The sequence below is a fragment of the Oncorhynchus nerka genome, linkage group LG9b (genome assembly GCF_034236695.1).
Source record: "Oncorhynchus nerka isolate Pitt River linkage group LG9b, Oner_Uvic_2.0, whole genome shotgun sequence".
NCBI classification, from domain to species: domain Eukaryota; kingdom Metazoa; phylum Chordata; class Actinopteri; order Salmoniformes; family Salmonidae; genus Oncorhynchus; species Oncorhynchus nerka.
Window position 1 is genome coordinate 16787638 of NC_088424.1, and position 13682 is coordinate 16801319.

The 13682-nt window shown below is 47.1% G+C and overlaps 1 protein-coding gene across 4 annotated transcripts in view; it reads right to left on the bottom strand.

Moving 5' to 3' along the window:
* Positions 1 to 13682, bottom strand: part of LOC115114349 (partitioning defective 3 homolog) — a 261780-nt gene that overhangs the window by 113076 nt on the left and 135022 nt on the right. For all 4 annotated transcript variants that reach the window (XM_029642505.2, XM_029642503.2, XM_029642504.2 and 1 more), the window contains 5 exons: positions 10654 to 10855; positions 10360 to 10552; positions 6386 to 6525; positions 6007 to 6123; positions 436 to 471 (listed from right to left, as the gene is read on the bottom strand). In XM_029642505.2, the coding sequence (XP_029498365.1) occupies positions 436 to 471; positions 6007 to 6123; positions 6386 to 6525; positions 10360 to 10552; positions 10654 to 10855 (688 nt within the window). The remainder of the gene's footprint in view (positions 1 to 435; positions 472 to 6006; positions 6124 to 6385; positions 6526 to 10359; positions 10553 to 10653; positions 10856 to 13682) is intronic.

Below are 13682 nucleotides of genomic sequence, written 5' to 3' on the forward strand. Positions count from 1 at the left end.
ATCAATGGGCGTGTCCCTGAGCAGATTATTCAAGTAGTGAAAACACACCCTTCTCTACGGTATTCCACTGAACTCCTACATCAGAGCATCACGGGACATGCAGAATTGTGCAATAAAGTACATTTCGTTTGACTGCACACCATCATACATTAATCACGTTTGACAACGGTCGAAATTTACACACCTGAAAATATCTACCACGTTACTAACAGGCACAGCAGAGGACAATCTGAACCTACGTGACGTGCACAGTCTTGGGAGTTTTCTATGCTGTATTAGCGAAGAACAGGCTCAAAGTACTGGCTGGAAGAGAACGAATGGTTTCTTGACATTTGCTTCCAACCACTATCATGAGCCATCCTCCTCTCACCAGCCTCCACTGACTCAGTGTAGGGGACAGGGAACAGGTAAACACAAGGTTTGGGTGACTCTTACCAAATCTCTGGGGCTTTGCATCTGAGGCTCTGCATTCTAGAGGAAACAGGGTGTCAGAAGATACAACAGTAGTCAATGACACATGTTTGCAGCAATACTGTACATCAAATCTAACTGAAGGAGGAGCACATCGGGCTAATTCAAATCTGGACCCTTGAAGCCAGTTCCACTGCTGATGTTCATGTTCCTCCTCTAATTAAGGACTGGGACACCAGGTGGGTCCAATTAATTGTTCAGGTTGAACAGAAAACCAGCAGTTCTCTGGACCTCCAGGCTCACATTTGAATACCCCTGGAATAGACTGACAGAAATCCAAACTACCATCCATTGACTATTTTATTTCACCTTTATTTAACCATGTAGGCTAGTTGAGAACAAGTTCTCATTTACAACAGCGACCTGGCCAAGAGAAAGCACATCAGCGACACAAACAGCAGCACAGAGTTACATGGAATAAACAAGCGTACAGTCAATAACACAATAGAAAAAAAGAGAGTCTATATACAGTGTGTGCAAATGGCGTGAGGAGGTAAGGCAATAAATAGGCCATAGTAGCGAAGTAATTACAATTTAGCAGATTAACACTGGAGTTATATATGAGCAGATGATGATGTGTAAGTAGTGATACTGGTGTGCAAAAGAGCAGAAAAGTAAAAACAATATGGGGATGAGGTAGGTAGATTGGGTGGGCTATTTACAGATGCACTATGTACAGCTGCAGCTGCAGCGATCGGTTAGCTGCTCAGACAGCTGATGTTTAAAGTTAGTGAGGGAAATGTAAGTCTCCACCTAATGCACACCCCGAGAGCTTCTGGTCAGCGGGGTGGTGGCACCGGGATCCTCATCTCTCCCAAGTGGTCATTCTCTCTTTCTCCCCTTACCCATCTGTCTATCGCTCCTTTGAATTCCATGCTGTCACAGTTACCAGCCCTTTCAAGCTTAACATCCTTATCATTTATCGCCCTCCAGGTTCCCTCGGAGAGTTCATCAATGAGCTTGATGCCTTGATAAGCTCCTTTCCTGAGGACGGCTCACCTCTCACAGTTCTGGGCGACTTTAACCTCCCCACGTCTACCTTTGACTCATTCCTCTCTGCCTCCTTCTTTCCACTCCTCTCCTCTTTTGACCTCACCCTCTCACCTTCCCCCTACTCACAAGGCAGGCAATACGCTGACCTCATCTTTACTAGATGCTGTTCCTCCACTAACCTCATTGCAACTCCTCCAAGTCTCCGACCACTACCTTGTATCCTTTTCCCTCTCGCTCTCATCCAACACTTCCCACACTGCCCCTACTGGATGGTATCGCGCCGTCCCAACCTTCGCTTCTCCCCGCTACTCTCTCCTCTTCCATCCTATCATCTCTTCCTCTGCTCAAACCTTCTCCAACCTATCTCCTGATTCTGCCTCCTCAACCCTCCTCTCCCTCCCTTTCTGCATCCTTTGACTCTCTATGTCCCCTATCCTCCAGGCCGGCTCGGTCCTCCCCTCCCGCTCCGTGGCTCGACGACTCATTGCGAGCTCACAGAACAGGGCTCCGGGCAGCCGAGCGGAAATGGAGGAAAACTCGCCTCCCTGCAGACCTGGCATCCTTTCACTCCCTCCTCTCTACATTTTCCTCCTCTGTCTCTGCTGCTAAAGCCACTTTCTACCACTCTAAATTCCAAGCATCTGCCTCTAACCCTAGGAAGCTCTTTGCCACCTTCTCCTCCCTCCTGAATCCTCCTCCCCCTCCCCCCCTCCTCTCTGCAGATGACTTCGTCAACCATTTTGAAAAGAAGGTCGACGACATCCGATCCTCGTTTGCTAAGTCAAACGACACCGCTGGTTCTGCTCACACTGCCCTACCCTGTGCTCTGACCTCTTTCTCCCTCTCTCTCCAGATGACATCTCACGTCTTGTGACGGCCGGCCGCCCAACAACCTGCCCGCTTGACCCTATCCCCTCCTCTCTTCTCCAGACCATCTCCGGTGACCTTCTCCCTTACCTCACCTCGCTCATCAACTCATCCCTGACCGCTGGCTACGCCCTCCCGTCTTCAAGAGAGCGAGAGTTGCACCCTTCTGAAAAAACCTACACTCGATCCCTCCGATGTCAACAACTACAGACCAGTATCCCTTCTTTCTTTTCTCTCCAAAACTCTTGAACGTGCCGTCCTTGGCCAGCTCTCCCGCTATCTCTCTCAGAATGACCTTCTTGATCCAAATCAGTCAGGTTTCAAGACTAGTCATTCAACTGAGACTGCTCTTCTCTGTATCACGGAGGCGCTCCGCACTGCTAAAGCTAACTCTCTCTCCTCTGCTCTCATCCTTCTAGACCTATCGGCTGCCTTCGATACTGTGAACCATCAGATCCTCCTCTCCACCCTCTCCGAGTTGGGCATCTCCGGCGCGGCCCACGCTTGATTGCGTCCTACCTGACAGGTCGCTCCTACCAGGTGGCGTGGCGAGAATCTGTCTCCTCACCACGTGCTCTCACCACTGGTGTCCCCAGGGCTCTGTTCTAGGCCCTCTCCTATTCTCGCTATACACCAAGTCACTTGGCTCTGTCATAACCTCACATGGTCTCTCCTATCATTGCTATGCAGACGACACACAATTAATCTTCTCCTTTCCCCCTTCTGACGACCAGGTGGCGAATCGCATCTCTGCATGTCTGGCAGACATATCAGTGTGGATGACGGATCATCACCTCAAGCTGAACCTCGGCAAGACGGAGCTGCTCTTCCTCCCGGGAAGGACTGCCCGTTCCATGATCTCGCCATCACGGTTGACAACTCCATTGTGTCCTCGTCCCAGAGCGCTAAGAACCTTGGCGTGATCCTGGACAACACCCTGTCGTTCTCAAATAACATCAAGGCGGTGGCCCGTTCCTGTAGGTTCATGCTCTACAACATCCGCAGAGTACGACCCTGCCTCACACAGGAAGCGGCGCAGGTCCTAATCCAGGCACTTGTCATCTCCCGTCTGGATTACTGCAACTCGCTGTTGGCTGGGCTCCCTGCCTGTGCCATTAAACCCCTACAACTCATCCAGAACGCCGCAGCCCGTCTGGTGTTCAACCTTCCCAAGTTCTCTCACGTCACCCCGCTCCTCCGCTCTCTCCACTGGCTTCCAGTTGAAGCTCGCATCCGCTACAAGACCATGGTGCTTGCCTACGGAGCTGTGAGGGGAACGGCACCTCACTACCTCCAGGCTCTGATCAGGCCCTACACCCAAACAAGGGCACTGCGTTCATCCACCTCTGGCCTGCTCGCCTCCCTACCACTGAGGAAGTACAGTTCCCGCTCAGCCCAGTCAAAACTGTTCGCTGCTCTGGCCCCCCAATGGTGGAACAAACTCCCTCACGACGCCAGGACAGCGGAGTCAATCACCACCTTCCGGAGACACCTGAAACCCCACCTCTTTAAGGAATACCTAGGATAGGATAAAGTAATCCTTCTCCCCCTCCCCCTTAAAAGACCTAGATGCACTATTGTAAAGTGGCTGTTCCACTGGATGTCATAAGGTGAAAGCACCAATTTGTAAGTCGCTCTGGATAAGAGCGTCTGCTAAATGACTTAAATGTAAATGTACTGTGCAGTAGAAGTGGGCTACCCAGTGTTCACACACTCCAACAGAGTGCATTTCTTTACCAAACTACACGCTCACATGTACCACTATAGCCCATCTATGGATATTACCAGCATATCAGTAATCATTGCCTGGGGGCGGGGAATAACTCAGAGTAGCTGCTCCAGCTCTCTTCCCCACTACTAGAGTCAGAAGAACCAGGCCTGTGTTTTCCCCCTGGGGGTAGAAGCGGTTCTCTCCGCTGTGTAATATTTATACCCTCCCCCCGTCATGTGTGTCAGACGAGATAGCAGACAGATACCTCTAGCTTGCATCCCAAATGGCACCTTATTCCCTACATAGTGCACTACTTTTGACCGGGGCCCCATAGGGAAAAGGGTGTTCCATTTGGGACACATCCTCCTGAGTGAAAGAAAGGCTCTGGACTAATCAAAAGATGAGTATTGATCCCGATGAGGCCTGGATGAACGCCCCTGGGCTCAACATCTAACTCAGCCCGGCCAGAATGATTGGCCCAGAGTGACAGCCAGCCAATAGGGTGTGTGCGTCTTCAGTTGTAATAACTGTCACTGTTGGAGGGGGTTGGTTGAACCTGCTGTTGGTTGCTGGTGGCAGTGATCCACTAATGGTGAGAGGAGAACACTCTGGCCCATTATTATCACAACAGGGAGGGGGGGGGGGGGGGGATTTAAGTGCTACTCTGTTCTATAACTCAGCCTGGCGCAACATCCCGGGTGTTAAAGAAGCATACTGGCGGTTTGGTTGGGAGATCGATTAGTAGCCAGTGACTTGGGTAGTAAATACTGATCAACCTCGGCGGGACTGTCTGCGCACCAAATGGCACCCTACTCCCTTTATAGTGCACCACTTTTGACCAGGGTCAAAAGTAGTGCACTTTGTAGGTAATAGGGTGCCATTTGGAACACATACACTATGATTTAGACCTCAGCACTAACCCCAGCATTAACTCTACCTATTCCTTTCATCAGACACACTAACAGAACCCCAGATGTGTTGTTTCATAAAAAAAACATGTGTATTGTCAAAACCTTTCAATTAAAACACGGCGCGTCTATATAAACACATTACATGGCATTTTTAATTTTAATTTGATTTTTTAATTTTACCTTTATTTTACTAGGCAAGTCAGTTAAGAATTAAGAACAAATTCTTATTTTCAATGACGGCCTAGGAACAGTGGGTTAACTGCCTGTTCAGGGGCAGAACGACAGATTTGTACCTTGTCAGCTCGGGGATTCGAACTTGCAACCTTTCGGTTACTAGTCCAACGCTCTAACCACTAGGCTACCCTAGTGCCATTATAATCTCAAACTGAGTAGTCACCCTCTAGTCACTCTGACAACATACCATGGCTGCGTTTCAAATGGCTCCCCATTTAGTGCACTACTTTTGAACAGGACCTATTGTGTGGTTTCTGAATCTGATTGATATTCCACCCAACAACAAGTGCATTTCTCAGTCTGTCCCTAACCTGCCCGCTTTCTCACCCATCCATCAATCAATCTATCCAATTTGTTCTGAGGGAGCGGAGCGCTACAGGTTCCCACCGAGAATACTTGGATCAGGGTCTACGTCCCAAATGGCGCCCCACCCTCTACATAGTGCACTACATTTGACCAAGATCCATAGGGCTCTGATCAAAAGTAGTGCACTATGTAGGGAATAGGATGCCATTTGGGACATAGACACGGATAATAGAGAGTAGCGCCGTGCCAGAGTAGCACAATCAATCTGCATGCTGCATTGGCATGTTGTGTGAGGAGGAGAATGGAAGGAAAACACAATACTTACTGGGGAACTTGGGAGATTAACCGTGACAAGGTATAAGACGCATACAACCACAGGGCCCCACGACATGCATATTGATGTACACACACACTTTCCTGAGAGTAGGGGACATTATGACAAACGGGGACTCTAAGCATCCTAAAGAGGAGGGAATGTAGAGTTTGCAGTGTTAGGGGAGCAGAGAGACCTACCAGGAAGGTCTCCTCCTGTCGTAGCACCACCAGCCCCACAGCTCCTCCCATAGGCGTGGCCCTCAGCAGAGCGACCACTTCCTCCTGGGTCCGACCAACCAAGTCCACTCCATTCACCTGGAACACATACGGCAATTAGTAACATACAGATTCACATTCCGATTTTGACCCCTAAATCCCACACCGAGGAACCCGCTGCCATTCACTTGAACTGATCCCACCAAGACACTATTATGAGCCTAAACAACATGTGCCAGAAGTCACACCGTATTAGAGGCTAACACAACATAAACCATTGGGAACAGAGATCTAGAAACAGGGTGACCAGACAGACAATGAGAGCGTTTTACTGAAGCATCCCCTGAGTCTCGGGTCTCACCTCCAGCAGCCTGTCTCCAGCCTTGAGGCGTCCGTCCTGGATGGCAGCTCCTCGGGGCAGGATGTTCTTCACGTAGATGGGCGCCGAGCCGCCGATGGGGACGTCACGCGAAGTGATGCTGAAACCCAGACCCTCTGGACCTAAGGGAGGAAACAGGAGGATGTGAAACGCGCGAGAACGCCCGTCACATTTGGACTCCCCTCATGTCACAGGTACAGTCAGGTCTACACAGCAGCAAGACATTCTGGCAGTGTTTGAAATGTGTCTTGCCTACTACTTACCAAAACGACACACTGTGTAGTACACATACTACATACTATTTAGAACGTACTGTTTAGTGGAAATGTATGCAGTAAGCAACAAATATCAACATACTAGGCTCACCCATACCAAGAACGTGTCATCTAATTTGCAATTGCGTTGCTTCCCGCCATCTGTTCATTTCGCGTCCCCTTCTCTTGATTATCAGCTGTTGTCAAACACGTGGGTCGGAAAAGACAATTCTCTCCCTCAATAGCATGCAGCGATTTCTAGATGTAAAGCCAAAATGGCTATGACATCCTGGCATTTAAAGCATACTAAATGTTTGGAAATTTCACTTACTATAAAACGTGTTCAATTCGCATACCCCAAAAAGCCTATTTACAACGCAAGTATGGGTATTCAGACATGGCCATGAGGCATTCCAAAGTGAAAATGCAACATGGGAAGGATTCTGGACAGCTAGTATGAAAGGCTGAGACAAAACGTGTTGACCTGCGGAACCCTCCCGGCCTGAATCAGAGTCCAGAGGTTGAGGATGGTATCTCTCTCTCTCCTCTCCTGCCGGCACCACAGTCCGATCATTAGGAGAATGTCTGCCAAGCCTAACCCCTCTGTCTCTGTCTGAGCTGTGTATGGTAATGTAAGCAAGGCAAACACAGAGAGGATTCCAGAACACTCTGAGGATTCTGTTTCAGAGCAATCTAAATCCCCTCCATGTCAATGAGCCAATCAACTTCCCACCATAGGACGGGCACATATTATAGTTACCGATAAATGGCATTAGCATTAATGTGTTTCATTTGGTACACGGGATCTTTCAAGACAAGTTAGATCAGTCTTGTAATATCCCAGATTGATTGTGTTAGAGTTTGTGTTTTGTGAAAAGGCCAGTGAGTTTGTTCTGTTGACATCTTAAAGGGATACGCCGGGATTTCTGCAAAAAAGCCCTCTTTTTACTTCCCCAAAGTCAGATTAACTCGTGGATACCATTTTCATGTCTGTGTGTGCAGTTGGAAAGAAGTTGCTAACTAGCGTTAGCACAATTGCTAACTAGCATTAGCACAATGACTGGAAGTCTATGGTAAAAGCTAGCTGTTACCATAGACTGCCAGTCATTGCGCTCAAAGCTAGTAAGCAACTTCCTTCAAACTGCACACACAGACATAAAAATGGTATCAGACTCTGGGGAAGTAGATAAAGGTCTTCATTGCCAAAATTCTGAAGTATCCCTTTAAGATGTCGACAAACCAACTAAATCTATCCACCAAATAAGGTTCAGTCTGCTGCACTCAAAACACAACAAACAAGCCAAAGGCTGTAGATGTTATTAACAGTGCTATGTTTATGTAGGCCTCCTTTCAAAAGAAAGTGAATAAAAACCTAATAGTATGATACACACCTGGATGTGGTCTGTGGGGACTGTATAAATGGCACCCTATTCCCTACATAGTGCACTACTTTTAACCAGAGCCCTATGGGCCGTGGTCAAAAATAGTGCACTATAGCGAATAGGGTGCTGTTTGGGACACATACATCATACCTGGCCAAGGCAGTGAAGAGATCCCTACGCAGTGCTAGTGTGCCATACGGAGCGGCCCGTTGATTTTCAACATGCCTTTTTACATAGTGTACACTACACAGACGATTGGCTGCCTAGCAACAAGCCCTCTGTCTCCCCCAGTTGCCCGTGCCGGCACACACAACTGGTCTCCTATGGCCTGCCTACCTGCCTGACTGCGTGTCTCCTATTGCAGAGGCCTGTGCTGTGCCAACTCTGTCCAGCTGTCAGTCACTACATACACTCCAGAGATGTGTTGAATTTGGAATGAATGGATCAATCTGGATCTGCAACACATTTTCTCTCTACCGTTTCAGGCAAAAGTGGGAGGCCTTTTAGCCATCTTTATTGACATTTAAGGCAACATTGACTGATTCTGATGTGTGTCTGTTCATTAAAAGAGCAATGAGAAGCGTACTGTACCAGTCAAAAGTTTGGACACCTACTCATTCCAGTGGTTCTCTTTATTTTCATCTATATTGTAGAATAATAGTGAAGACGTCAAAACTATGAAATAACACGTATGGAATCATGTAGCAATAAAGCTCCCGAGTGGCGCAGCGATCTAAGGCACGGCCTCTCAGTGCTAGAGGTGTCACTACAGACCCTGGTTTGATTCCAGGCTGTATCACAACCGGCCGTGATTGGGAGTCCCGTAGGGCGGCACACAATTGGCCCAGCGTCGTCCGGGTTAGGGTTTGGTCGGGGTAGGCCGTAAATAAGAATTTGTTCTTAACTGACTTGCCTAGTTAAATTAAACATTTAGAAAAGTAAGCAAAAAACATATCAAAATATAAACATATCAAAATATATTTTATATTTGAGATTCTTCAAAGTAGCCACCCCTTGCCTTGATGAAGCAGTTTGAGAGAATGCAAAGCTGTCATGAGGTTGTCACTTGGAATACATTTCAATTAACAGGTGTGCCAAGAAACATGAGCAAAGGACATTGGACAGATTTCCAAAGGTCTCTGTCTGAGGAGTCCAAATTTGAGATTTTTGTTTCAGAACACCGTGTCTTTGTGAGACGCAGAGTATGTGAACGGATGATCTCCGCATGTGTGGTTCCCACCTTGAAGCACGGAGGAGGTGGTGTGATGGTGCTTTGCTGGTGACACTGTCTGTGATTTATTTAGAATTCAAGGCACGCTTAACCAGCATGGCTACCACAGCATTCTGCAGTGATACGCCATCCCATCTGGTTTGCGCTTAGTGGGACTATAATTTGTTTTTCAACAGGACAATGACCCAAAACACACCTCCAGGCTGTGTAAGGGCTATTTGACCAAGGAGAGTGATGGAGTGCTGCATCAGATGACCTGGCCTCCACAATCACCCGAACTCAACCCAATTGAGATGGTTTGGGAAGAGTTGGACCGAAGAGTGAAGGAAAAACAGCCAACAAGTGCTCAGCATATATGTGGCAACTCCTTCAAGACTGTTCAAGAAAGCATTCCAGGTGAAGCTGGTTGAGAAAATGCCAAGAGTGTGCAAAGCTGTCATCAAGGCAAAGGGTGGCACTTTAAAGAATCTCAAATATTAAATAGATTTTCATTTGTTTAAAACGTTTTTGCTTACTACATCATTCCATATGTGGTATTTAATAGTTTTGATGTCTTCACTATTATTAAAAAGTAAAAATAAAGAAAAACCTTTGAATGAGTAGGTGTCCAAACCTTTGACTGGTACTGTGTGTTAATTTTGAAGTGACTGATAATATGAATATATATTTTGAACCAAACAATTTGACAATGTCTTCTTTGAAGTCCTAAATATAAAAATAATTTACTCATACAACTTCATCACACAAACCTAAACACTAGTTATTTTTCTTCTGAGGATGAGAAGCTAAATTCTTAGAATGAGGGAAGGAAAGAAGGCAATTTTCTCAGACCCACCATGGCTGGAGAGGATTACAGCGATGCTTTCTCTGTCGGGATAATCACAAACCACCTCTGAAGAATGGATTCCAACCATTCAATATGTAGGACCAGGAGCTTTTCCTGACCACATGAACTGACCTGGGAAAAAACAACTCTGGGCCTTGGGATGGCCATGGTCAGGAAAAGCTCACGGCCCTCCTGAGGTTAAACAGATGCTGAGCTTTAGGTGTGTATGTGTGTGTGTGTGTGTGTGTGGGTTGGATGCTGACCTTTCTTGAGCTGGATGTTGAGTCTCCTGCCAACCTTTTTGGTGAAGCCCGCCGTGGGGGTTGAGTTTAGCACCCTGTGAGGGGAGGGGGCGTGGCCGGATGGGGGCTTGCCCATGGAGCCCCCATGGGGGTGGGGTAGAGGGGTGTAGGAGTCTCCCTGCTCCGGGTGAGGGTGGGGATGGGGACCACGGGACTGTGAATTAAGATAAGACAGTATTTTATTGTCTGTTTTCACAGGAATGTGCCTTGCATTCTAAAAGCAACGACAGCGAGTATAGAAAAATAGTGAGAAACCTGTGGGGTGTGGTCCAGGCCTGAGGTGGTGCTGCCTCTCTCGCTAGCTAGGGAGTCGGGGCTGAAGCGTCCAGAGGAGTAGGCCACGTTGGGGTTCCTCTCGCTGTGTGACAGCTGCTCGTACTGGGCCTTCATCAGGTTGGGAACCACGTGGAACATGATGACCGGGGAACGCATGGCCTGGCGGAACATGTTCTGGGCTCTGAGGGAAGGCAGAACCAAAACAACAGTCAACCAGCGTGGCAAAATCGCAGGTAATTTCCCCAACATTCCTTTGGTGTTCTGGAAATCCTGTTGGACGATTCTGGGAATCGAGTGAAATAAAAGCAGGAAATTCTGAATCCTCCAAAACCAGGAGGTTTAGGGAAAGTTACTGGAATTTTGCGACCCTACAGTCAAAAGAGGGCTGGAGGATCACGCAGACATGTTACAGACTATACACTAGTGGTGGTCCACCTGCACTGTGTGTCAGTGACTAAAGCCTGTTGAAAGTAACCATGTACAGCTTTAGAATAGGTTTGCCAGGTTTTATCATGTAATCCCACAATTGGCTACAGATGAAAGGAATGGGGCTTTTCATAGAATGATTGGAGAGAAATCCTTTTAAACCCCTTCAACATGAGGTAAGGTAGGTGTGAACTGAAAACATCTATCGAGTGTAATGTTGCCGTAGCAGTAGTCTCGTTAGCCACACCTGTTACAGTACAGTAAAGGTGACATTGCCAGTCATCTCGGATGCGCTCCCAATGGCACCATAGGCCAGGGGCTATAGGCTCTGGGCAAAAGCAGTGTACTATATACAGTGAGGGAAAAAAGTATTTGATCCCCTGCTGATTTTGTACGTTAGCCCACGGACAAAGAAATTATCTGTCTATAATTTTAATGGTAGGTTTATTTGAACAGTGAGAGACAGAATAGCAACAAAAAAATCCAGAAAAGCACATCAAAAAGGTTATAAATTGATTTGCATTTTAATGAGGGAAATGAGTTTTTGACCCCTCTGCAAAACATGACTTAGTACTTGGTGGCAAACCCCTTGTTGGCAATCACAGAGGTCAGACGTTTCTTGTAGTTGGCCACCAGGATTGCACACATCTCAGGAGGGATTTTGTCCCACTCCTCTTTGCAGATCTTCTCGAAGTCATTAAGGTTTCGAGGCTGATGTTTGGCAACTCGAACCTTCAGCTCCCTCCACAGATTTTCTATGGGATTAAGGTCTGGAGACTGGCTAGGCTACTCCAGGACCTTTGTGCCTTGGCCGTGTGTTTGGGTCTTTGTCATGCTGGAATACCCATCCACAACCCATGTTTAATGCCCTGGCTGAGGGAAGGAGGTTCTCACCCAAGATTTGATGGTACATGGCCCCGTCCATCGTCTCTTTGATGCAGTGAAGTTGTCCTGTCCCCTTAGCAGAAAAACACCCCCAAAGCATAATGTTTCCACCTCCATGTTTGACGGTGGGGATGGTGTTCTTGGGGTCATAGGCAGCATTCCTCCTCCTCCAAACACGACAGGTTGAGTTGATGCCAAAGAGCTCCATTTTGGTCGCATCAGCTGTTGTCACCTTCTCACCAAGCTGCTTGGCGATGGACTTGTAGCCCATTTCAGGCTTGTGTAGGTCTACAATCTTGTCCCTAACATCCTTGGAGAGCTCTTTGGTCTTGGCAATGGTGGAGAGTTTGGAATCTGATTGATTGATTGCTTCTGTGGACAGGTGTCTTTTATACAGGTAACAAACTGAGATTAGGAGCACTCCCTTTAGAGTGTGCTCCTAATCTCAGCTCGTTACTTGTATAAAAGACACCTGGGAGCCAGAAATCTTTCTGATTGAGAGGGGGTCAAATACTCATTTCCTTCATTAAAATGCAAATCAATTTAACATTTTTGACATGCATTTTTCTGTATTTCTTTTGTTGTTATTCTGTCTCTCACTGTTCAAATAAACCCACCATTAAAATTATAGACTGATCATGTCTTTGTCAGTGGGCAAACGTACAAAATCAGCAGGGGATCAAATACTTTTTCCCTCACTGTAGGGCATAGGGTACTATTTGGGATGTAGACATCTCCACTCTCAAATAAAAGATGAACAGACATAACTCCACTCCCAATGAACCTGCAATTCCTTGCCAAAATTTCTAGCTGTTTTCCCAGCCACTGATAATATTCCCAAAGGAAATGGATATCACCCAGTGACTTCCCAATTTCAGGCTAGATCAAGTCCCAGACAAGATGTAATCGGTTTCCTATCCCAGGTTATTTACTGAGGTTGAATTAAATATATGAAAACAGACAGTTTTACACATGCTAAATGTCAGAAGAGCGTATTTGTTATATCTTTAAGGAAGGGGCTGGGAGGGCTGTAGTATAGCCATAGGTTTATTGTGAGTGAGTGTGTGTGCACAGAAAATCCATGACAGTAGTGCTGATGCTTCTGAAAAGCACAAAACCTGGAGCAGCCCGTTGATGTTGACATAGACATACAGTAGAACACAGAGGACAAAGAGAGACTTCACATTGTATTCAGAAGCTTTAGCTAGAATGGGCTCCCCATTCAAGTCAATGACGCCATAATGGCAGGCCATTTTGAGTGTACCCACAGGCGTAAAGCAGGAAGTACTCATTCTATTTCTATGGAACAGTATCTGCAGCTGAGTGGGATGGGAGGCAGCAGCAGCAGTTAGGGTGTTAGGATCTGGTCAGACAGAGGAGCTGAGGGCGAGAGAGAGAGAGAGCGAGAGAGAGAAATCACTGAAAATCAGAAGCTATGGAAGTTAAGCAGGGGTAGTGAGGGAGCCAATGGAGCTGAGAGACAAAGGAATGGATGCTGAGTGGGTAGCGCCTACTGAAGGTAGGCTTGACCTAAGAGTCAAACAGGGAGGGGTTAGTATTCACAGCAGCCAATGGAGCTGATAGATATATGGGGATATAGAAAGGATTGAAGGTATGGAGAGGACAGCAGCCAGACTCCATTTTACCAAGACGCAACAGTATGATCAACCTAGGAGGAGTCAAACAGGAACGAGGTT